General features: G+C 45.7%; 1 protein-coding gene across 11 annotated transcripts in view; it reads left to right on the forward strand.

Annotated features, from left to right (window-relative positions):
- Positions 1-25,268, forward strand: part of ahctf1 (AT-hook containing transcription factor 1) — a 131,227-nt gene that overhangs the window by 16,518 nt on the left and 89,441 nt on the right. For all 11 annotated transcript variants that reach the window (XM_033025864.1, XM_033025867.1, XM_033025870.1 and 8 more), the window contains exons 3-4: positions 14,914-15,167; positions 17,083-17,263. In XM_033025864.1, coding sequence (XP_032881755.1) covers positions 14,914-15,167; positions 17,083-17,263 — 435 coding nt within the window. The remainder of the gene's footprint in view (positions 1-14,913; positions 15,168-17,082; positions 17,264-25,268) is intronic.

Consider the following 25,268-nt stretch of genomic DNA (forward strand, 5'->3'; position numbering starts at 1 on the left):
ACTTGCCAATGGAAAAGTAATAACCCGCTGAAATTGACGTGAGATCTTGCTGCTTAAAAAATGCAAGGATTTAAAAAGTCATTCTGTACCTCTAAAAATTATAGCAGATTCAATCTATTAGTATTTAAAATTTCAAGATCTGGATGATTTTTGTAAGCTTTGATCTGCCTGTCCCACTCCAGGTTTAAACAGAGCACTGTCAGTTTAATGCATGGGAATTTAAACGAAGAGCTGTCGGCTACAGAGCTATGGGTTCTAAATATAGCGCTACCGGCTGGAGCGCTATGAGCTTTAAACATATCGCTATTTACACAGCGCCATGGCCACAGCGCTATGGGTCACAAACTTCGAGAAAATTCTCATATAACATTGAGTCTTTGGAACATTGAGTGAGTGGAAGTTGAGCCTTTGCTTATTTTTCAGGCTGTGGTAGAATTCTGGATAAGCCTAGTGGTGAAAGGTTACCAGTGATTGGTACACAGCCTTGATTTTACAGAACGGTGGGTGGGCTCAAGGGGGAGAGCTGGAGGTGTGGAGAGAGGGAGGGAATAATTGAGGGAAGGAGAAAAAAAGGAAGAGAGGCAGGGTGGGAGGGAAAGGGGGTAGAGGGAGGCTTCCAAAATGGCTTCTGCATCATCACCTGGTGCTAAAAGCTGGAGGGGGCAGGAGATGGGTCTGACAGATAATATTAAGGTGGATCCAAAAATATTTTCTGTACATTAAAAGAAAAAACTAGAGAGAGAATAGGGCCACCACGGAATCAAAGTAATCATCTATGCGTGTAGCTGCAAGAGATGGGTAAGGTCGATGGGCATTTCTCCTGTTTTTATTGTGGAGAAAATGTGAAGGCGAGGAACTTGATACTGTTAATGGAGTGCCTTGAGGACAGTCCGTATTACAGTCAAGTGGGTACAGGACACCCTAGGGCTTATGAAGCTAGATAAATATCCTAGGCCTGATCATATATACATGAGCACGCTGTGGAAGCTCGAGAAGATATAGTGGGAACACTGGCTGAGATATATGAATCATATAAGACATAGGTGAGGTGCCTGATGACTGGAAGGCTAATGTTGTGCCTCTGTATAAGAAGGGCTGCAAGGAAAAGCCTGAGAACCATAGACCAGTGAGGTTAACATATGTGGAGGCAAGTATCTGGAGAAGGTGCTGAAGGGTAAGATGTATACATACCTGCCAACTAGTCCGATTTTATCGTATTGGTTCAGATTTTTAAGTTAAAAGTGTGAAAAATTGGAACAGTACGGTTTTTGAATGAGGGGGAAAAAACGGCCAATCAAAGGGGATCTGTCTAAGGGGATTGCGTCCAATCACCGACCAGCTTCCCTTAAAATTCCCGTCCAATCGGCCGCTGTCTCCAAGGGCATGGTGTCCAATCACATAATGCGGTGGGCACTCGGCGGCCAATCAGACACAGTATCCGAGGGGCGTTGCGGCCAATCACAGACCAGCTTCAGAGAGAGAGAGAGAGAGAGAGAGGGGGGGGGGAGAGGAGGGAGGGAGAGAGAGAGGGAGGGGGGGAAGGGGAGGGAGGGAGAGAGAGAGAGAGAGAGGGAGGGGGGAGAGGGAAGAGGGAGGGAGGGGATAGAGGGAGAGAGAAAAAAAGAACGAGGCATAGAGATTCCAGTCTCTTAACGTTTCCCCAGGTCATGGGAAAATGTTGCTACCAAATTACTTTCAATGATAAACTTCTGGACAAATGCAAGAAAGCAGCTATGACATATAATACACAATAAACTGTATTACAAATAGTCAATAAACAAGTTATGCATTCTTGTGCTCTTACATGGGTATGACCCCACCCATAATGGCCGAGCGCCTTCGGCATTCGCACTCCATCAACCTGCGCACTCAAAGTTAGATTTTTCATTTTCAAATGTTGACAGGTATGTGTTTGTGCATTTGGATAGACAGGGACTGATTTATGGTGTTAGCATGGTTTTGTACGGGGGAGATCGTGTCTTACGAATTTCAGTGCTGGGCCCATTGCTGTTTGTGGTTTGCATCAATGATTTGGATGATAATGTACAAGGCATGATGAATAAGTTTGCAGATGACACTAAAGTGGGTGGTATAGATGGTGAAGGTGGTCATCAAAAATTACAACAGGCTCTTGATCAGTTGGGCAAATGGGCGGAAGAATGGCCAATGGAGTTTAATGCAAATACATGTGAAGTGTTGTATTTTGGGTAGTCAAACCTGGGCAGGACCATCACAGTGAATGGTAATACCCTGGGGAGTGTTGTAGAGCAGAGGGATCAAGGAGTACAGGTACATATAGTTCCCTGAAAGTGGAATATCAGGTTGATATGGTAGTCAAGAAGGCGTTGGTACATCAGTCGGTGCATTGAGTATAGAAGTTGGGATGTTATTGTTACAGCTGTACAAGATGTTGGTGAGGAAGGACATGAAGTGGTGCATTCTGTTTTGGTCACCCTGCTATAAGAAGAATGTCATTAAGCTGCAAAGAGTGCAGAGAGGTTTCACAAGGATGTTGTCAGGGCTCTAGGATTTGCATGATAGGGAGAGGTTGGGCAGGCTAGGACATTCATTGGCATGCAGGAGGCCGAGGGTGATTTTACGGAAATGTATACAATCATGAGGGGAATAGATAGGGTGAAATGCACAGGGTCTTTTATCCAGAGTAGGTTACTCAAAACAAGAGAACATATGTTTGCGATGAGAGGACAAGATTTAATAAGAACCTGAGGGGCAACATTTTCCAATCAGTGGGTGGTGGGTATGTGGAATGAGCTGTTAGAGGAGACAGTTGAGACAGATACTATAAAAGCATTTTGGTAGTTCGGTAGAGCCAGCATTTCAGTAGTAAGGAAGGCAAATTCAATGCTAGCATTTGTATCAAGAGGACTGGAATGCAAAAACAGATGGATGGCTGAGGCTCTATGAGGTGCTGGTCAGGCTGCATTTGGAGAACTGTGAGCAAATTTGGGCCCCCATATCTGAGGAAGGATGTGCTGGCTCTGGAGAGGGTCCAGGGGAGGTTTACAGAAATGATTCCAGGAATGAGTGGGTTAGCATATGATAGCACTGGGCCTCTACTCGCTGGGGTTTAGAAGGTTGAGGGGGGGACCTCATTGAAACTTACAGAATAATGAAAGACGTAGAGTGGATGTGGAAAGGATGTTTTCACTGTTGGGAGAGTCTAGGACCAGAGGTCATAGCTTCAGAATTAAAGGGCACTCTTTTTGGAAAAGAGGTGAGGAGGAACTTCTTTAGTCACAGGTTAGTTCATCTGTAGACTCATTGTCACAGAGGGCTGTGGAGGCCAAGTCAGTGGATATTTTTAAGGCAGAGATAAACAACTTCTTGATTCGAACGGGTGTCAAGGGTTATAGGGAGAATAATGGGATTCGGGATTTGGAGGCAGAGATCTGCCATGATTGAATGGTGGAGTAAACTTTATGGGCCAAATGGCCTAATTCTACTCCTATAACTTGTGAGCATTTAAAAGACACTTGGACAGGAACATGGATACCAAAGGTTTGGAGGGATATTGACCAAACACAGGCAAATGGGACTAGCTTAGATAGGACATCTTGGTCAGCATGCATGAGTTGCACTGAAGGTCTGTTTCTATGCTCTTGACTCTAATTACGTATCTATTTGTGTACAGTAAAAGTTAAATAATATGTTTTGCCTGTAGGTCTGGTTTAATAACATTTGTTTATTGGAAGTTGAGTACTGATGTGAGCCATTGCACAGCTTTGGATTGCAGTCATTGTATCTGCATCTTAAACCCCTATTATTTGAAGGATATTTAAACCCTACTGCTTGTCCACTTTTAGTTTATGTGTTACGGTTCTGGTGGAATAATGATGACATCTTGCTGTCATCTTGCATGTAAGTGTCCAATGCTCTAATTTGAATTAATATATTCAAACTTCTTGCTGGATAGAATAGGATGGCTATGTAGTGTTGGGCAAGGGATAATCTTGCACTGGACTCTTATTCAACCTAGTTTATGGAATATTCTTTGACAGCTGTTGAAAAAGTTGTGCCAATTCTAGTGTGAGCGAGTTTCTTCTGTTTATCTGTAGTGATTAATTCTGTGATGCCGTGGTTTTAATAGAACTCGACTCGTGCTCGGAATTTATTGAATGGTAATTTCTCAAGATAAAACTGAATCAAACTTTCCATGAGTTTGTTGTTTTACACAGGTAGCATTGACTCAACCCTGATCTGCATATTATCTGTGCTGGGAACTGTTGGCATACCGTAAAGAGTGTGAACTTTAGTGCAATTAAAATGAGGTCTATTCCAGCCAGCTCTAGCCCTTGCTTCAGAGATGCATGGTCTGCATTAGATGCCTTATTGTCTGCTCAAGATGTTTGTGGGAATTTATTGAAAGCATTACAGCTGTTCAGGATTTACTGGATCTTACTACACTTATGTAAATGCAGTGGAACATGTCTTATGAGCAGACGTTAGGAGTGGAATACCCCCTTCATTACCAATGAACCACCTGTTGTCAAATCTGTATACAAAGCACTTTTTATTTGGGAAAATATTCAAGATCTGATTGACTGTTGTTACATGTTGTTACTAGTCAGCATTTGTGTGCCTCATGTCAATTCCCTTTCGTTTTATATCTTTGCCTTTCAACCTGTAGCCCAGTTCTTTCTCTTGTATGTGATATCTTTCTGGGGTTGTTTTTTTTTGAGTATTCGGACTATTCAGTTTAGTTTATTATTGTCACTTGTACTGTGGCACAGTGAAAAGCTTTTTTTATTGTGTGATATCCAGTCAGTGAAAAGAGAATACATGATTACTAGAGCCAGGATTTTGCCATAAGTGCCTTTTCATGCCTTTTTTGATGATTTCAGGAAGATAATGCCCTTTTCACGATTGCGTGCCTAAATCAGCCTTTTCTCCCCATTTTAACGAACCTTACAAGAAAATTTACACTACCGGGGCGAATACCGGCTGTAAGTAGGTGTTAATTGGTGATTGGAAAAGGGTGTGTGGGAAAGTCGCCAGTCTTTGCAGACTGGAGTCATGCTTTAAGTAGGTATGAAGTGGTGATTGGGAAAGTGTAGGTGGGGAAGGATCTAGCCTTTTCATACTGGAGTCAGGCTGTGAGTAGGTGTGAAGGTACACAAAATTGCTGGGGGAACTCAGCGGGTGCAGCAGCATCTATGGAGCGAAGGAAATAGGCGACGTTTCAGAAGTCTGAAGAAGGGTTTCGGCCCGAAACGTCGCCTATTTCCTTCGCTCCATAGATGCTGCTGCACCCGCTGAGTTCCCCCAGCAATTTTGTGTACCTTCGATATTCCAGCATCTGCAGTTCCCTTTTGAACACAGTAGGTGTGAAGTGTTGGTTGGGGAGGGGGGTGTGGGGGTACCCCACACCCCCTCACCAAGTGTCTGTTTATCGAAACTACAGTAGAACTCGTTCAGGTCGTTGGTCAGCTGACAATTGTCCAAGGAGCGGGGTTTTTTTCCCTTGTAGCTTGTGATTACTTGCAAGCCCTTCCACACTGAATAAGTCATTTGCTGAGAACTTGCCCCTCAACTTCTCAGAGTACCTTTCCTTGGCAGCTCTAATTCCTCTTCTCAGCTTGTACTTGGCCTGCCTGTAGAGGTCTGCGTCCCCGTTCCTGTGGGATCTACCCCTGCAAACGTCAAAATGCCTAAAGTCAACTCAACGCCTTGTAAAAAACTGAACGATTTGGTGAGAGTGTACGGGAGTGATACATTCTCTACAGCCAACTGTGTGCTGTTTTGCAAAGCATGTGAGAAAGCAGTGAATCATGAGAAGAAATATTTCATCTCCCAGCATGTACAGACAGCTAAACACGTCGGGCGGCAGAGAAACTTAAGGCGGGAAATACACAAGCTTGTCTCCTCACAACATTTACTGCTGGCTCCAGTCGCAAATCTGAGTTTTCATGTATCCTGTGCAAAGCATTCATTGATGCTGGAATTCCACTGTGGAAATTGGAAAACAAATCTCTCAGAGGTTTTTTAGAGAAATACCCAGAGGAACATATACCGAGCGAGTCATCATTACGGAAAAATTATGATGATAGCAACTTCAACATTGTTGTGCAGAAAATTAGAGATGAAGTTGCACGCAACAAAATATGGATCTCAATAGACGAGACAATCGATGCTGTGGGGAGAAATGTTTCCAATGTGGTCATTGGTACACTGGAGGCAGGTCAACCATCAAAGGAGTATTTGTTGACCGGAAGTATTGAAGAAGTCAAGCAGCTCAACTATTGCTCAGTTTACATCTTCACTTGCTGTACTTTGTACTTAAAGTTCCTGGCGATGTTGGTAAAGACATACAAGGAAAATATGAGAGGGGGATTTTAGCTAACAAAGATCGTGAAGAGGTATAAAACATAGCTAAATTTCTCAAAGGTAGTTGTAATGCACAAGATATCAACATGAATGTAGAGTTTGTAGCTTGTTTCAGGAATGCATCTGTGACCTCAGCTGGGGTAGAAAGAGGTTTTTCACAACTGAAGCATATTCTGTCTGACAGACAGCATAGTTTAACACCAGATAATTTGAAAAAAATGCTAGTAGTTATGTGCTACCAGGCAATAATGTAGTATACCTTTATAATTATCATTTTTAACCATATTTTGGTGGTGGAAATACATGCCTTTTTATGTCTTTTTTGTCAATAAATGACTTTTTCGTGCCTTTTTTGTAGTTTTATTTTGCCTTTTTGCCTGCCTATTTCAGAGATTTTTAGCGCCTAAACATCCTGGCTCTAATGATTACAATCAAATTATGCACAGTGTACAGATACAGGATAAAAGGGATAATGTTTAGTACAAGATAAAGTCCAGAAAAGTTTGATTAAAGTTAGTCTGCGGGTCTCCAGAAAGGTAGATGGCAGGTCTGAACCATGACAGGATGGTTCGGTTGCTTGATAACAGCTGGAAAGAAACTGTCTCCGACCCTGGAGGTATATGTTTTCACACTTCTGTACCCCTTGCTTGATGGGATGGTGGTGAAGAGGGAATGATGGGTGAGACTCACCCGTGATTATACTGGTGACCTTGCCAAGGCAGCGTGAAGTGTAGATGGAGTCAATGGCAGGGAGGTAAGTTTGCTTTCTAGTTCGAATAGTATTGTTAACGTGCTGCATTTTATATCTCTGCCAATTGTGTTTCCATGTGAAACGTTGTTCCAATAATCTATATATAACTAAAACTCATCTTGTTATCTTCCGGTTTGTAATTTTTTTACATTTGCGCAAAAATGGTACATGATAACGCTACGTTTTTTGCCACCCTACTTGCCATTCTCCTGTGCTGCAAGTGCAACAAGTTTTTTTCCGATCGGTGGTATATTTGAAAAGTTATAAAGGTTAAAATCTTTAAAAACCGCGCATGCGCAGATTGGTCTATCCTGTCAGTCACAACTGGGACAGCGACGCCCCATCCTGCACCATTGCCACACTGATTGGTCATGTCCGCTGTCATTCACCGGCACCCGCCCGCTTCTGCCGGCGCGGTCGTAGCTACTAGTGCTCCGGGGCCGCGCCGAGAATCCGGGGTCTGGGTGCTAAGCCTGGCTCTGAGGGCGCCGACGGCTGATGCTCCTCTGGGGCACGCAAGAAGGGAGAGGAGCGGCAACCTTGAGATCCTGGGGAGGTGAGGAGGGAGAGTGGTGGGATTGAGGGAGAGGGGGGAAGTGGGGGAGGTGAGGAGGGAGGGGGGGAGAGATGGAGGGCGGGAGTGACTGAGGGTAGCGGAAAATAGAGGCAAGGGAGGGATTGGGTAGGGTTGGAGGAGAGGGGAAAGAAGAGGGGGAGGTAGGGAGTGGGAAATAGGGCAGTGGGGGAGGTGAGGAGGGATAGTGGGGGGGTATGGGGAGGTGGATAGAGGGATAGGAGGGGGGTAAGGAGGGGAGATGAGTTATGGAGGGAGGGAGTGACTGAGGGTAGGGGAGAGGGAGGGATTAGGGAGGGGAATGAAGAGGTTGGGGAGAGACAGTGCTGGAATGAGGGGAAATTAGCCGTGCCTGCGCAGTTGGAGGCTATGGGTGAGTGGTGGAATATTGCGTTGGAGGAACAGGTTGCGTTGGGGGACCAGGCTTCCCGTGTGACAGGAACCCAACGGGTTCCACTTAGTCTATAGTTTATTATAAGTGGCTGTTGTAAGATGTTTATTTATCTCACCACTAAAATACAACTACCTCGTTACCTTGGAGGATTAAGCGTGGAAGGTACAGTTGTCCTTTGAGAGTTTTCTGACAAAGTATTTCATTTAAATTTGAGTACATTTAATTTATATTTGGTGAAGAGAAACTGCATGTTTTATGTATGCCAGTTAATCAAAAGAACTAAAATCTAGTGAGAATCAAAAACGGAAGAAAGTGTACAAATGAGTACAAGAGAAGCCAGTGAAACTAAAAGTAGATAAATACAAATTACCTGATTGTACACATCCTGGAATTTTAGACAATAGGTGCAGGAGTTGGCCATTCAGCCCTTTGAGCCAACGCCACCATTCATTGTGAACATGGCTGATCATCCACAATCAGTACCCCGTTCCTGCCTTCTCCCCATATCCGTAGAGCCTATCTTTAAGAGCTCTATCTAACTCTCTTGAAAGCATCCAGAGAATTGGCCGCAATTGCCTTCTGAGGTTTTTCTGCCTTCTCTCCATTCTATCAACATTTGACAGTCCCGCCCTCCCGGGAATTTACCTCGTGAACCTACGTTGCACTCCCTCAATAGCAAGAACGTCATTCCTCATATTTGGAGACCAAAACGGCACACAATACTCCAGGTGTGGTCTCACTAGGGCCCTGTACAACTGCAGAAAGACCTCTTTGCTCCTATACTCAACTCCTCCTGTTATGAAGGCCAACAGAGGACCCCCCAGATTTCGTTATACTTTCCCTTTTCCCAACTTGACACCATTCAGATAATCATCTGCCTTCTTGTTTTTGCCACCAATGTGGATAACCTGACATTTATCCACATTAAACGGCATCTGCCATGCATCTGCTCACTCGCCCAACCTGTCCAAGTCGCCCTGCATCCTCATAGCATCCTCTTCAAAGTTCACACTGCCACCCAGCTTTGTGTCAATTGCAAATTTGCTAAATCTTCAAAAAATATTGTAAATAGCTGTGGTTCCAGCACCGAGCCTTGCGGTACACCACTAGTCACAGCCTACCATTCTGAAAGGGACCTGTTAATCCCTACTCTTTGTTTCCTGTCTGCCAACCAATTTTTACCCTCAATTCCTCAATTCTATCCATACTGACTCTAAATCTTCTGATTCTTTGTCACCCCTCGCAAGGGACTGAATTTCATTCCTCACGAACCGAGCTACCCCATCCCCTCTACCCACCTGTCTGTCTTTTCGATAGGACGTATATGTAGTGGCCATTTGGCTTGTTTTGCATGTCATTGATGATGGCATGTGCCTTTAAATTTTAGACTGCCCGTTATATTGTGGGTGGGATTTATGACGTATTCTTGGGGGTGTTTTGGGCTATGTTGCTTGTACAGAAGTTTAGTTTGTAGTTTGGAGAGACCATGGAGAAGGTTTGCCCTTCGACCATGCGAAGTGTAACGGAGACACGAGGAGTTTTCTAATGTTTAAATTAATAAGCTGGAGTTCGATGAAGATTGTAGTAACGTCTGAAGAAATTTGGATGTATCTTACTGTTTTCTATCAACAATAGAGAATTTATTCATCAAAAGACTGTTTTGAAGACTTATCTGTGAAGCTCTGAAGGTCTCTGTGGGTGAGCTCGCATTCGTTTCGAAGACATTACCCTTAACCATGCTCATCCATTTAGTGGGCTGGAGGGTCAATTTCTCGAACGATATAGAAATCGGCTGCTACAGTATACCCTTGATTATTCAGTTCCTAGCCCTGTTCCTCTTGCAGCCATGTCTCTGTAATGGGCGTGTCCCACTTATGCAATTTTTTTGGGCGACTTGCTAAATTTTCAACATGAAAAAATTTCAGCGACAGTGGCAACAATTTTTACTGTCGTAGGTGTTGGCATAGATTTTCCTAGGTTGTCGCCAGGTGTCGTAGGTGAATTACATTAAAACTAGTCCCTGGCTGTCGCCTAAAGAGTCATCTGTGGAACAGGCCAATAATTCCCACAACATCATACAGGTACACAACCTTTTATCCGAAAGCCTTGGGACCAGACACTTCTCGGATTTCGGAATTTTTCGGATTTCGGAATGGAAGATTTTTAGCGTAGATTAGGTAGGTAGCGCGGGCGGCTTGAAAAGTCTGGAGCGGCTGCCTCCTCCCCGGAGACCGGGGAATCATTGTAAATCATTGCTTAAATGTTAGTCAGTTTGTTTGGAGGGATTTTATGTGGTGGGGGGGGTGAAGGGGGAAACTTTAATTCTTAGTCCCCTACCTGGTCGGAGAGGCGGGGAGCGGGCAATGCCTTACCGGGTCGCCGTGCAGTAAGCTCCGGAGCGCTGTGGCCGTCGACTCCCAACATCGCGGAGCTGGGGCTGCGGGCATCCGGCCGCGGGCGGCGCCGGTTGGAGCTCCGACCCCGGCAACTCCATCCCTGGCTGCGCGGCGCTCCAAATTCAGCGCGGCCCGCGGCCGGACGCCCGCAGCCCCAGCTCCGCGATGTTGAGAGTCGGCGGCCACAGCACTCCGGAGCTTACTGCACGGCGACCCGGTAAGGCATTGCCCGCTCCCCGCCTCTCCGACCAGGTAGGGGACTAAGAATTAAAGTTTCCCCCTTCACCCCCCCCCTCACATAAAAGCCCTCCGAACTAACTGACTAACATTTAAGCAATGATTTACAGATGTTTAAGTGTCTCCCCGGTCTCCGGGGAGGAGGCAGCCGCTACAGTAGTACAGACCTGGGTTGACCGTGGGTCGTTTTGGGTCAAGTTTGGCGCCAAACGCGAGCTTTGGTGTGCAGACGACATCCTGGAAAAAATGTCCGGTTTTCGGAGCTTTTCGGTTTCCGGAATTTCGGATAAAAGGTTGTGCACCTGTACTTGCCAATTTCTAACTGAGCCTCAAGCTCATCCATTTTATTTCTTATACTTTGTGCATTCATATATAATACGTTTAATCCATTACCCCCACACCTTTCACAGTGATTCCTATTTCACTTGGCCATACTCCCCTATCCCTTCCTGAGCTTTCTGCCCCGTTAATTCTGGTGCCTTTCTTAACTTTTCTTATTCTCTCTTTTCCTTTAACTCCATCCTTATATTTCCAGTTTGTCTCCTTTCTCCTCCCCCCACTATTTAGTTTAGACCCTTGTAGTAGTGGAAAACCTGCCTGCCAGAATGCTGGTCCCCCGCCTGTTAAGGTGCAACCTGTCCCTTTTGTATAATTCACCCTTACCCCAAAACAGACACCCAGTGGTCGAAGAATCTAAATCCCTGGTTCCCACACCAGCTCCTCAGCTACACATTCAGATCCCCTATCTCCCTGTTCCTGCCCTCACCAGCACAAGGAGCTGGAAGCAAACCGGAGATAACCACCCTGAAGGTCCTGCTTTTCCGAGTTCTCTGAATTCAACACCGCAGAATGTCTTTCCTCTTCTTCCCGGCGTCACTTGTGCCGACACACACTACCATTTCCGGCTGCTCGCCTTCATCCTTGAGGATGCCCTGTAATCGGTCTGTGACGTCCTGGACCCTGGCACTGGGGAGGAAACACACCACCCTTGAATCCCCCCTGTTGTCGCAAAAAAACCCTGTCTGTACCTCTCACTATGGAGTCCCCTACTACCACGGCTCTGCCTGATGTCTGTCTCTTCGGCTTTGCTTCAGCACCACAGTTTGACTCAGAACTGTCAGCCGCTCAGACTGGCAGTGTCTTCGGTCCCGACAGCTTTCAAGAGGGTGAACCTGTTTTCAAGAGGTACATCCCCTGGGGTCTCCAGTACTCCAAGCTTCCTTCCCTTCCTCATCGTCACCCACCTTCTCTCTTCCGGTATCTTCGGTGTAACGATCTCGCTGTAGGTCCTGTCCAGGAAACTTGTTTTCCTGGATGATCCTGAGGTCATCCAGTTTCAGTGTGGAAAGATGCAGTGTGGAAACTGCCCCTTTGGCCCACTGAGTGAGTTCATGCCGACCATCGATTCCCCCCAGCTCCGTCACCCCACCTTAATAATACCTGATTCTGATTATTACCGTCTAAAGTCTCATAGATATTGGAATTGTTTTTGTGACTAAATTTGACCCCATTATTTAACAAGCGAGGTAGAGTAAAAACGGAGGACTACCAGCCTGTTGTCCTGATATCCATAACAGAGAAAATACTTGGATCTATAATGAAGGATGTAATATTTCTCCCACAGAATTTTCAGATAAGCATCTTTATATTTGCTAGTTATTACCCCAAGCTAAAAATATTAACGGCTGTATGTTACTCATCAATTTAATTCTTGTCAATTTCAATGGCCATTTGTGGTGAACTGTGTAGTTACTAAAAATTAGTACATGAAGTTGGTGGTAAAGAGAAATAAGTTGATGTTTTTACAGATTTTGCAGGCTGTGACTAATGGGATATTACGAGAGTTCAGTAGAATGAAAAGGGATCATTGAAATTTACAAAATTCTTACAATGGTAAACAGTAGTAGGTAGGATGTTTCTCTCACTTTGAAGTCTAGCTATCTGCTTAAAGAAATTAAAAGACGGTGCACTTGGGGCTGAAATGAAAATAAATTCCTTCCGAGGGTGACAAATCTCTCCCATTCTCTACCGTGGATGCTAATTAGTTGAATTCGTTCAGAACAGAGAATGGTAAAATTCTGGCATTAAGGGAATCCGATCTAGGAATAGCGAAGAAAATAGTAAAGATAAGCCATACTGTAGATGAATGGTGGAGAAGATTCAGAGCCTACTGCATGAAATTCTTATGTTTGTGTGAAATCTTTTCTGTTCATTTCTTAAACCTAATAAATAGCAAAACATAGAAAATAGGTGCAGGAGTAGGCCATTCGGCCCTTCGAGCCTGCACCGCCATTCAATATGATCATGGTTGATCATCCAACTCAGTATCCTGTACCTGCCTTCTCTCCATACCCCCTGATCCCTTTAGCCACAAGGGCCACATTTAACTCCCTCTTAAATATAGCCAACGAACTGGCCTCAACTACCTTCTGTGGCAGAGAAACCAGAGATTCACCACTCTCTGTGTGAAAAATGTTTTCCTCATCTCGGTCCTAAAAGATTTCCCCCTTATCCTTAAACTGTGACCCCTTGTTCTGGACTTCCCCAACATCGGGAACAATCTTCCTGCATCTAGCCTGTCCAACCCCTTAAGAATTTTGTACGTTTCTATAAGATCCCCCCTCAATCTTCTAAATTCTAGCAAGTACAAGCCGAGTCTATCCAGTCTTTCATCATATGAAAGTCCTGACATCCCAGGAATCAGTCTGGTGAACCTTCTCAAGTCAAGTCAAGTCAAGTTTATTTGTCACATACACATACGAGATGTGCAGTGAAATGAAAGTGGCAATGCTCGCGGACTTTTGTGCAAAAAGACAAACAACCAAACAAACTATAAACACAATCATAACACACATATACCTTTACATAATAAATAATGGAAGGAAAAACGTTCAGTAGAGTTAGTCCCTGGTGAGATAGGCGTTTACAGTCCGAATGGCCTCTGGGAAGAAACTCCTTCTCAACCTCTCTGTTCTCACCGCATGGCAACGGAGGCGTTTGCCTGACCGTAACAGCTGGAACAGTCCGTTGCAGGGGTGGAAGGGGTCTCTCATGATATTGTTGGCTCTGGAGTTGCACCTCCTGATGTATAGTTCCTGCAGGGGGGCAAGTCAAGTTCCCATAGTGCGTTCGGCCAAACGCACTACTCTCTGCAGAGCCTTCTTGTCCTTGGCAGAGCAATTCCCAAACCAGATGGTAATGTTCCCGGACAAGATGCTTTCCACCGCTGCTGCGTAGAAGCACTGGAGGATCCTCGGAGACATTCTGAATTTCCTCAATTGCCTGAGGTGGTAAAGGCGCTGCCTTGCCTTACTCACGAGTGCTGAGGCGTGTGATACCCATGTCATATCCTCGGAGATGTGGACTCCCAGATATTTAAAACAGTTCACCCTATCCACAGGATCCCCATTTATCCTCAATGGAGTGTACGTCCTTCTCTGTACTCCCTCTATCGCAAGAATGTCTTTCCTCATATTAGGAGACCAAAACCGTACGCAATACTCCAGGTGTGGTTGCATATCCCCAGATATTAAGGAAGAATTCATTATTGAAGATAAATTTGATTCTGTGTCACCGTTGCTCAGCCAACTTATCTTTGCCCTTGTAGAATTCACAAATTGAGACACAGAATCAATTTCACTTTTCGAGAATTTATGTGGGAGGAGGGAAAAAAGTAATGAAAGAAACTCTTCTCTTCAACTTGTGTTTCTTGACACACGTACAATATTGCAGCACAAGATATTTTCTGTCCTCAACCCCCCCCCCTCCCCCCCACCCCGAGGGTGTTGCCTGTATCTCAGGGGGATCAAGTTATAATACCTTCAGTGACTTTTTTTCACAGGATCAGATAAAATAAGGATACATTGTTTACAAGATGACTTAAGATTCAAATTGTATCAGCAATTACGTGTATAAAATTTTCACATGGATTTACCCACCTCCTTGCTTATCTTATTCAAAGCAATTTAGGTGGTGTTCTTACCAAAGGTTACCCATCCCAAATTGCTGTAAATAGGTAACGATTGTCTTTGTGACCTTTTGGACAGAACTGCCATACTGAGTGTTAATTTGGGGGTATACAATCTGGCTGCAGGTCTGGTGAGCACAGGATGTTTGTTTGCTTCGTTTTGCTTTTTAAATGGCTTACTATGTGTGAAGATGGGTTCATACATTCTAGTAGGAAAGTAAAATAATTATTTTTGTGTTTCTCTTTCAGGCAGAAATGGGTTGTCTTGGCTGGCTTGTGGTGCTCATTTGGAGCTACTTAACTCGATCACAGGTGAACGACTGTCTGCGTATAGGTTTTGTGGAATTGGAGAGCAGCCTCCCACCATTCTGGCGGTCAAAGAATTTTGTTGGTTGAAAAGAACTGGATTATTGATTGGATTAAAAGAATCTGAAGGTAGCATCCTCTGCCTTTATGACCTCTCAGTTTCCAGAGTGGTTAAAGCAGTATTCCTCCCTGGGAAGGTATGTTTATGTAATCATCCTACACAGGCAAGTTAACAGTTGCTTTGCATAATTAATTACTTTGTTTAGTAAATATTTACTTGCAATTTTCAAAATATTTAATAATATTTAGACTTTAGCAGTACTGTGCGGAAACAGGTCCTTCGGCCCACCGAGTCCATGCTGACCAACGATCGTCCGTACACTAACACTATCCAAAAAACTACGGACAATTTACATTTTTACCAAAGCCAATTAGCCTACAAACAGGTACATCTTTGGAGTGTGGGGGAAACCAGAATACCTGGAGGTCACGGAGAAAATACAAACTCCTTACAGACAGCATCCGTAGTCAGGGTCAAACCCGGGTCCATGGCGTTGTAAAGCAGCAACTCTACCGGTACCCCACTGTGCCGATTGAGGGTGGGGGGGAGAGGGAAGAGTGCAAAAGCTGTATTTAAAATTCAGTTTTTGTATCCACAACTGATGGGCTAGGAAAAGTAAAAAGTGATTTTGTTTTCTACTAATCTGTAAACTAGTTGTCCTTGGTTTATTATGTGTTTTTTTTTTTCCCCTTACAGACCATTCAGAATTTCTGCTTTCATAAAGATGCTTTTCCCCTTCCTAAAAAATCAGCCCTTCATTAGGAAGGAAAAAAAATGAATGATCTCATTGTTGTGACCTTTCATGCATTAATTAAGTAAATTAATTAAAAAAACAAAACATTTCACACGTGACAAATTTTGGCATGTATAAATTGTCCCATCATACTGATGTATAGTCGGGGATTTTAAATCAAATTTATTATTGGTCGTGTAAGATACAATTTTAGTAATGATCGTAAGATCCTATTTTAAATAATATTCACAAAAGCAATTGATGTTTGAGCCTTTGTACAAAAGATTACATTATGTTAAGTTGCATCTTGAATTTAGTTATAATTACATTCTAAAAGGTGAATAATCTTTCTCAATTTCAGTATAACAGTTTTGAATTCTGTATGTGCTGTGCTTTTATTGGAATTGGTTTCCTTATGTTGATACCTGGGAGTTATTAGGTGTTACTCATTTAAAAAGTGCCTTTTTTTACACAACATGTGTGCGTGTTGTCAGTGTCCAGAATTAAACTGCTTAATGTAGTGTGGCACACACACTTTCCCACTTTGGTTCACCCAGAAGTACATAAAATATGATGTATGCTGAATTCTTTGATTTGGAAAATTGTCGGTAAGTTTTTTCCAAACCTTTGTTTTCTTTTCTGATTTTCAATACATTAATTTAATGGAGTAATTTTTATGCAAAGCAGGTTATTGTTATTGTTTTAACATCGTTCACAGATCAGTTGCCAAGTATAACTTGAATGTGGTTGGATGGATGGCCTAATTACTTGGAACCAATCTCTCTGTCTCTGTCTCTCTGTGTCTCTCTCTGTGTCTCTCTCTCTCTCTCTCTCTCTCTCTCTCTCTCTCTCTCTCTCTCTCTCTCTCTCTCTCTCTCTCTCTCTCTCTCTCTCTCTGTCTCTGTCTCTGTCTCTGTCTCTGTCTCTGTCTCTGTCTCTGTCTCTGTCTCTGTCTCTGTCTCTGTCTCTGTCTCTGTCTCTGTCTCTGTCTCTGTCTCTGTCTCTGTCTCTGTCTCTGTCTCTCTCTCTCTCTCTGCCTCTGTCTCTGTCTCTCTCTCTCTCTCTGCCTCTCTGCCTCTCTGCCTCTCTGCCTCTCTGCCTCTCTGTCTCTGTCTCTGTCTCTGTCTCTGTCTCTGTCTCTGTCTCTGTCTCTGTCTCTGTGTCTCGCTCTGTGTCTCGCTCTGTCTCCGTGTCTCTGTCTCTCTCTCACAATGCTGTGACAGCTTTTTAAAAATGATGTTTATAACATTTTCATTTTGCATTTTGATGGGTGATTCCAATATTACTAGAGCCTTTTATTTATTTTTTTTAATCATAGGTAACAGGCATTGAGCCAATTGTTAATCATGGAGGTGCCACAGCCAGTACACAGCGCTTGAATCAAAGTCTCCGGTGGTTTTTTGGTATAGTAGCTGTTGTAACTGACACTGGCCACGTTCTTCTTATCGACCTGTGCCTGGATGATTTCTCGTGCAGTCAAAGTGAGCAGGAACCAGCAGGTAAATTTGCTAGGGGGAAAAATCCAGCTTGCATATCCATGAAGCTATTTCATTACAAAATGTATTGCAGCCAGTGATGTACCATTTTGAATTGTGATCATTCTTGTAACGGGAGAGCCAGCTAAGCACAGCAGACTTCTGCAAGTATCTGCACAAGAATTACCAAATAACATGGCTTTCATACACTTCACTGTTGTTTAAAAACAAGCACATCACACTAAAGCACAAATGGCAAATGACTGAACAGAAAGTATTTGGGCTTTATACTCAAGATATCTTGTCTTCCACTAGCAGCCTGGTGAATTACGTCAGCAACTTCCTCACACTGAAATAATCAAATCAGTCATACAGTATATGCAGGGCATTCAGGAACCGTGACATTGCTATAATCATTAATAGAGTAGACTTCTGCAGCATTTCTGCAACAAGACCATCACCAAGTTCAACCATTAATTTTCCCCGCTGCAGAATTTTGTGCAATGTGATTCAGATTGTGCTGTTAGTAAACAGAGGATAAAAAGATGACATCAAGTTCTTAGCTGTTAAATACCTGATGTCGGAAGGCCCATACCTATCAAAAAGCAATAAATAGATTATTGATAATGTTGATCTTTCTTTTGATGTATTTTTTATTCCACATTTGTTTGTCAATTGTATAGATTAAACTTTTAATCAGGCCAACTGCATGACAATTATGAATATAATAATCGCTATCATGTAGAGTGCCTACATAATAGTTGTCTTAATCTACCTAATATCAGTCCCTCAAAGCTGCATCTTTTGGCACTTTTTAAACACTCAACAGTTTCTCCAACCCCCCCCCCCCCCCAAAAAAAAAATCTATCTGCAGCTTGTTTGCACGCACATCTAAAATCTCACCAGGTTTTACATGTATGCTGATGACACCATTGTTACCTCCGCACTATGTCTCAACCATTCTATTACCTCTTTGTTGTCATACACCTTTTCTGATATCCAATATCATGGATGAGCTGACATGTTCACATCTCCAAGTTTGCGGATGACACAAAGCTGGGTGGCAGAGTGAACTGCGAGGAGGATGCTATAAGGCTGCAGGGTGACTTGGATAGGTTAGGCGAGTAGGAAGATGCATGGCAGATGCAGTATAATATGGATAAATGTGAGGTTATCCACTTTCGTGGCAAGAACAGGAAGGCAGATTATTATCTGAATGGTGTCGAATTCGGAAAAGGGGAGGTTCAACGAGACCTGGGTGTCCTTGTACATCAGTCACTGAAAGTAAGCTTGCAAGTAGTGAAGAAAGCTAAAAGTTGGCCTTCATTGTCGGCTTCGGAAGCCGCGGTCTCCAGCTAGATAGCGGCCGTTCCAGGTGGCCCAGCCACTGAGAGGACTCTCCCGACGCCGGGGCAAGACCACCCGGTGAGAACGGCCAGGAACATCAGGCCTCCGTAGAGGCAATTGCGGTGGCCTCAATAGGCCTGACTTTGGGGTGAACTTGTGATAGGGACTGGACATTGTGCCTTCCCCCACAGTGGTGTCCATTGTGGGGGGATAATTTTTTGTCTGTAAGGTAATCCTGTTAGTCTTTGTCCAAGATGGCTGCCGTGAAGGGAGAGTGGACGCTGGCGCGCTTTAGCTGCCGCTGCTCTCTCTTCACATTGTGTTTTTGATTTTTGTTTTTGGACTGAATTCTGTTTTTAATTTGTGTTTCTGTGATGTCTTTATTATTTATTTTATTCTGATTATATGTTTATATTCCTGTTAACCTATGTAAGGTGTCCTTGAGATGTCTGAAAGGCGCCCAATAAATAAAATTTATTATTATTATTATTATTCATTGCGAGAGGATTTGAGTTTAGGAGCAAGGAGGACCTACTGCCATTGTACAGGGCCCTGGTGAGATAACACCTGGAGTATTGTGTGCAGTTTTGGTCTCCTAATTTGAGGAAGGACATTCTTGCTATTGAGGGAGTGCAACGTAGGTTCACCGGGTTAATTCCAGGGATGGGTGGGCCTCTGAGGAAAGAATTCCAGGGATGGCTGGACATATGAGGAAAGAATGGGTCGACTGGGCTTGTATTCACTGGAAATTAGAAAGAGGGGATCTTATAGAAGCATATAAAATCCTTAAGGGATTGGACAGGCTAGATGCAGGAAAAATGTTCCCTGTGTTGGGGGAGTCCAGAACCAGGGGTCACAGTTTAAGAAAAAGGGGTAGGCCATTTAGGACTGATGAGGAAAAATATTTTCACCCAGAGAGTTGTGATTCTGTGGAAGGCAGTGGAGGCCAATTTACTGGATGTTTTCAAGAGAGTTATATTTAGCTCTTACGACTAACGGAATCAAGGGATATCGGGGGAAAGCAGGAATGGGGTGCTGATTTTGGACTATCATTCATGTTCCTATTGAATGATGGTGCTGGCTCGAAGGGCCGAATGGCCTACTCCTGCACCTATTTTCTATGTATCTGTGTCCCGATCTTGCACGGTTCGCTGCACCCAGCATAGTGGCTTCCACAGATGCAATCTTTTCATGTTTTCAATCTCTGTACAGACAGCATTTAAATTTTTTTTTTTTAAATCAGTTCTCTAAAACATTATTTCATTGTCAGGTTCCAGTTATTATTGATTTTTGTTCCCTCCCACACAACAGTAATCGGAAGTTGAAAAAGTGTTAGCAGGATCTGTAAAGGAGTGATTGCTGACACACTGTGACCTTTACTGGTAGTTTATTATAGCACATGGCACACACGTCCCAGCACTGACTGCATCCAGCCTTCAGGCGTACTGGGACCTAACGGGAGGAACAAAGGGAGGATACTACAGTTATACTAATATGATGGGGCGTGGTTAGCGGTGATGAGGTAACTACATTATAGGTTGCATGCATAACCCATCTACATCCTTTCCCTTACAATTCGAACAAGTTACTACAGTAGCAGGTTTATTATACAGTACCTGCAAAGCTAAGCATATTCCCCGTATCGAGCCGGAGGTTTTACAATCCGACCCGAGCGAGTGCGCACAGCACCTTCACCCTCCCCGCCCGAAAGAATAGGAGGAGGGACAGGAGCAGAAACAGGAGGGGGAGAGAAGATGGGTGGGGAACCCAGCTTTAAGGGGGAACGGAGAGGCACAGGAGAGCCAGGTGAGAATGGAGGGGTAGAACGAGTTGAAGTTGGAGAGAGAGAAGACCTTGCAGGGGACAACAGAGCCTGGGGAGCAAAACCGGGAGGAGCAGGGGGGGCTATCCGAGGCAAAAGGACCGACCGTGGCGTGCAGGGAGCAGATGGTACGTTAGTGGAGGAAGGCTCGACACGCGAAGGAGGGGTATACGGAACCGCAGGAGGTGGTTTGGGCTCGTTAACCGCCAGCAGGTGCTGGCGGCTGCGTCGGTATACAGTCCCTTCGAAATCCACGAGGTAGGACCGTGGCGCGCTGTCAAACCCGACGACGGTGGCAAGTCCAGAATAGCCGGTGGGCGTCTGCAAACGGACGACCTGTCCAGGCATCAGTGGCGAAAGCGGGCGGCAGGATTTATCATGCGATCGTCGCTGGATCTCGTGCTTCTGGGCAATACGTTTCTGGACATCAGCAGGCTGCAGGACTTTAGGCATCAGGGACTGCTGGGCAATAGGCATCGGAGGGCGGACAACTCGGGACATGAGTCGCTGGGCAGGGGATCCCATGGTACTGTCTCTGGAAATGTTACGAAGGTTCAGGAGACCCTGATAGAAATCCCCGTTCGAGAGGCGGGTTTGTTCAAGCAGGTGCTTAGCGCTGCGGACCGCCCGTTCAGCTAGACCATTGCTCTGCGGGTACTCCGGGCTGCTAGTGAAATGATTAAAGTTCCACTTTGTGGCAAATGCTCGAAACTCGGCGCTGGTGAACTGGCGACCGTTGTCTGTCTGCAGCCGGACAGGGGAACCAAACGTGGCAAAGTGGCGGCGAAGCTTGCTGATCACCATCTCGGAGGTGATGGCAGGGAGGAGGTCCACCTCGAACCAATTCGAGTAAAAGTCCACTAGCACAAGGTATTGCCTCCCACGCCAGTCGAAGATATCGGCCGCCAGAGAAGACCAGGGCATTTCAGGGGCAGGCTGCTGCAAAAGTGGCTGTCTTTGCTGATGCGGGGCAAGCGAGTGACAGTCCGGACAGGAATCCACCCTGGCCTGGATGTATTTAGCCATGGCCGGCCAGTAGTACTGTTCCTGGGCATGTGAGATGGTGGCATCAGCTCCGGGATGACCCATGTGGGCGGCATCAAAATACAAGCCACGCAGCGATTCCGGGATGACAACTTTGTGTCCTTTGATAATAATACCGTCACGGAGGACTAACTCATCGCGGACCAAAAAATAGGGGTGGACGCTGGCAGGCAACGAATTCCGTTTGGTGGGCCACCCCCGCTTGATGACAGCAGCAAGCTGCTGCAGGTCGGGGTCGTTTGCGGTGTGTTCAACCAAGCACTGCCGCTGGTGAGAAGGGACGAAGTTGATGTTCAGTACCTGTAAGTCCGACTGCTCGAAGGGGTGCTGGACACAGGAGGCCCGGGGGGCCCGGGACAGTGCATCAGCCACATGCATCTCGGTGCCCCTCTTATATACGATTTTAAAGTCAAAACGCTGTAGCTGCAGCATCATCCGCTGCAGCCTGGCAGGAGCGCAGTGTATTGGTTTGTTAAGTATCGTTACCAGTGGCTGGTGATCCGTCTCAACGGTGAACCTGGTGCCAAATAGGAAGTCCTTAAACTTCGAACACGCGAAAACCACCGCCAGCAGCTCCTTCTCTATCTGGGCATAGCGCTGCTCTGTGCCCGTCATGGTCCTGGAGGCATAGGAGATGGGCAGCAGCGAGTCACCAGCGTGGGGTTGCAGACAGGCAGCACCCAGACCAAATCGGGAGGCATCGCAAGTGACCACGATCGGACGCAGCAGATCAAAAAACTTCAGTGTAGGTGTGCTGACCAGCCTCGTCTTTAGCAGATCAAATGCCTGCTGGTGGTGCGGAAACCATGCCCAGGCAATGTCCTTCTTTGTGAGCTGTCTCAGGGGTGCGCTCAACTCGCTGAGGTCGGGGATAAACTTCCCCAGGTAATTCACCATACCCAGGAAGCGCTGCAGACTGACAGCGTCTGTCGGGGCTGGCAGCTCAGAGATTGCGCTGGTCTTTTGCGGGTCTGGCTTCAACCCTTGGGCCGTGAAAACGTGGCCGACATGTGACCTCAGGCACCCGGAACTTGCACTTTGACCGATTGAGCTTCAAATTAATCTGCCGAGCACGGTCCAAAATCCGCCGGAGGTTGTGGTCATGTTCGGCCACATCCCTCCCATAGACCAGAATGTCATCCACAATAATAGCGCAGGGCAGACCTGCGAATAATTGTTCCATAGAACGCTGAAATACCTCGCTGGCAGAGTTGATGCCGAACGGCATCCGTAAAAACTTAAACCTGCCGAAGGGCGTGCTGAACGTGGTCAGGTCCGTGGAGCGTTTGTCCAGTGGTATCTGCCAAAACGAACTTCTTGCATCGAGGACGGAGAACACAGTAGCTTGGCCCACCTGGGCGGCAACATCTTCGACAGTCCTCATGGGGTAGTGGGGCCGTTTAATCGCCATATTTAAGTCCTTAGGGTTGATGCATACCCGTATCTCGTTTTTTCCTTTCTTCAACGTGGCGACCATGGTGGAGACCCATACGGTTGGATCGCTGACAGCCTCCAGCACTCCCATGTTGACCATGTCCTTCAGCATATTCTCCACCTTGCCCCTCATGGCAAAAGACACTATGGGGTGGACGGATCACAGGCTCCACAGATGGGTCAGTCGCGATCTTGTACACCACCGGCAGCTTCCCCAACTTGTCGTCAAACAGGTCTGGGTACTCACATAGTGGATCCATCACAGGTTGCACCTCGTGGACCGTACGGGCAAACGACACCAGCCCAAGATCCTGGCAGGCCTGGTTGCTAAGCAACGTCACACAGTCACTGTCCAGAATGAAGAAAGACAGGTCCTGGGAAGATTCCTGCAGCACGCAGTGGAAAGTTGCCCTCCCCACAGGTGTTAGTTCCTCTCCCCCATAGGCACGCAAAACAGAGCGGTCTGCAATCAGCAGCTCATTATTCCTTATCTGGTGGAACAGCTTTGTTGACATTACGTTCACTTTCGCCCCCGTGTCAAGTTTAGCAGAGAAAGACTTATTGTTTACAGTTATGTTCACAGAAGGATCGGGGAGGCGAGATCGGCTGTGGAGGAGAGTGTAAATACTTACATCTCCCGTGGAAAAGCTGAGCTCAGAGTCGGGGGCAGCGTCAACAGAGGGCTGAGAGTCCATCTCGCTATCAACTTGCAGAAGGTTGTTTAGGAGTTGTCTGGGAGCTGAGGGAACTTTCCCACGGGATCGGCAGGCAGCTGCAAAATGGTTTCTTCTCCCGCAGAAATTGCAGGTCTTCCCGAGGGCTGGGCACTGTAATTCTGAGGAGTGCACGTAGTTGCAGTTAGGACACTTATTAGATCTTGGGTCCCGTGGTGTACGAACGGGCCGCGGTGGAGGGCGAAAGTTGTCCTTCATCCGTCGTTGTCCAGCAACACCAGTTAAGTTTATGGCTCGGTTGTCAGACCCCCTCTGTCCATGAGGAGGGGTGACCACTTCGGCAATGCGGCACGCATGCATTGCCTGAGTCAGGGTTAGGTCAGGCCGTTGCAGCAGGTCGGTGCGCAGCTTCTGATCGATCATACCGGTAACGAGAATGTCTCTGGTAAGCTGGTCGCGCATGGTTTCGAATCGGCACCGCTGGGCAAGGTGCCGCAGGTCGGCAATGAAGCATTCAACAGGTTCATCCGGCTGTTGCTTGCGTGAGAAGAACCTGGCCCGCTCCAGTATACGGTTGGAGGGCAGGTCACATATCTCCGCGAATTTGCGCAAAAGACATACCGGGTCGTCGGCCGATTCAGCAGGCTCGACCGGTTGGTCGTTGTCATCCAGGACCGCTGGTTCGTAGACAAAGGCTTGAGCTCTCTTCATTGCATCGGGACCGGCCAGGTTGAGCAGGAGTGATGCTTTGACCGCGGCTGGGTCGTTCCGGTTCGCAATATTGACGTAGTGAGTGTAGTCCATCACAAAAGTTGTCCATCGTTCCGCAATGTCAGCGTCGAAGACAAGGGGAGATGGCTTTCGGCATGAGGATGCCATATCAAGGGAAACCCAAAACTGGGCACTAACGGGGACAAAATAAATGAAATCCCACTTCTGACACCATGTAAAGGTTGCTGACACACTGTGACCTTTACTGGTAGTTTATTATAGCACATGGCACACACGTCCCAGCACTGACTGCATCCAGCCTTCAGGCGTACTGGGACCTAACGGGAGGAACAAAGGGAGGATACTACAGTTATACTAATATGATGGGGCGTGGTTAGTGGTGATGAGGTAACTACATTATAGGTTGCATGCATAACCCATCTACAGGATCTTTAACAAATGTAATTGATTGCATGAATTTGTTTTCTCTGCTCTCCTGCACTTTTTTTAGTATTCAGGATGCTGATGCTGTTGTGGACGTGCAGTTAATAGACAGTGAAAAATGCAGACTTCAGGACATCTCAGTGCTAAGAACACTTGAGCAGAACTGAATAGTCTTCGGTATCATTCCAAATCATATGACTGGCACACCTGTTTGTTTTCATTCCAATAGAAAACTGTTGTAATGGCAATTCTCTTGAATAAGTATTCTTTCAATATATTTAGCAATATTGTTTTCCAGTCTTGGAGAGAATTTTGAAGTTTGGATAGACAGGTGGTGATTATGGATAGTCAGTCAAACATCAGTCAGTGTTGAGCATGGAAGTTGGAAGGTCATGTTGCAGTTGTATAAGACGTTGGTGAGGCCAAATTTAGAGTATTGTGTTCAGTTCTGGGCACTCTGTTATAGGAAAGATGTCAAGCTGGAGAGGGTCTGAGCTATAGGGAGAGGTTGAGTGGGCTAAGACTCTATTCCTTGGAGCGCAGGAGGGTGAGG

Source organism: Amblyraja radiata, chromosome 8, assembly GCF_010909765.2.
Source record: "Amblyraja radiata isolate CabotCenter1 chromosome 8, sAmbRad1.1.pri, whole genome shotgun sequence".
In the NCBI taxonomy this organism is placed as follows: domain Eukaryota; kingdom Metazoa; phylum Chordata; class Chondrichthyes; order Rajiformes; family Rajidae; genus Amblyraja; species Amblyraja radiata.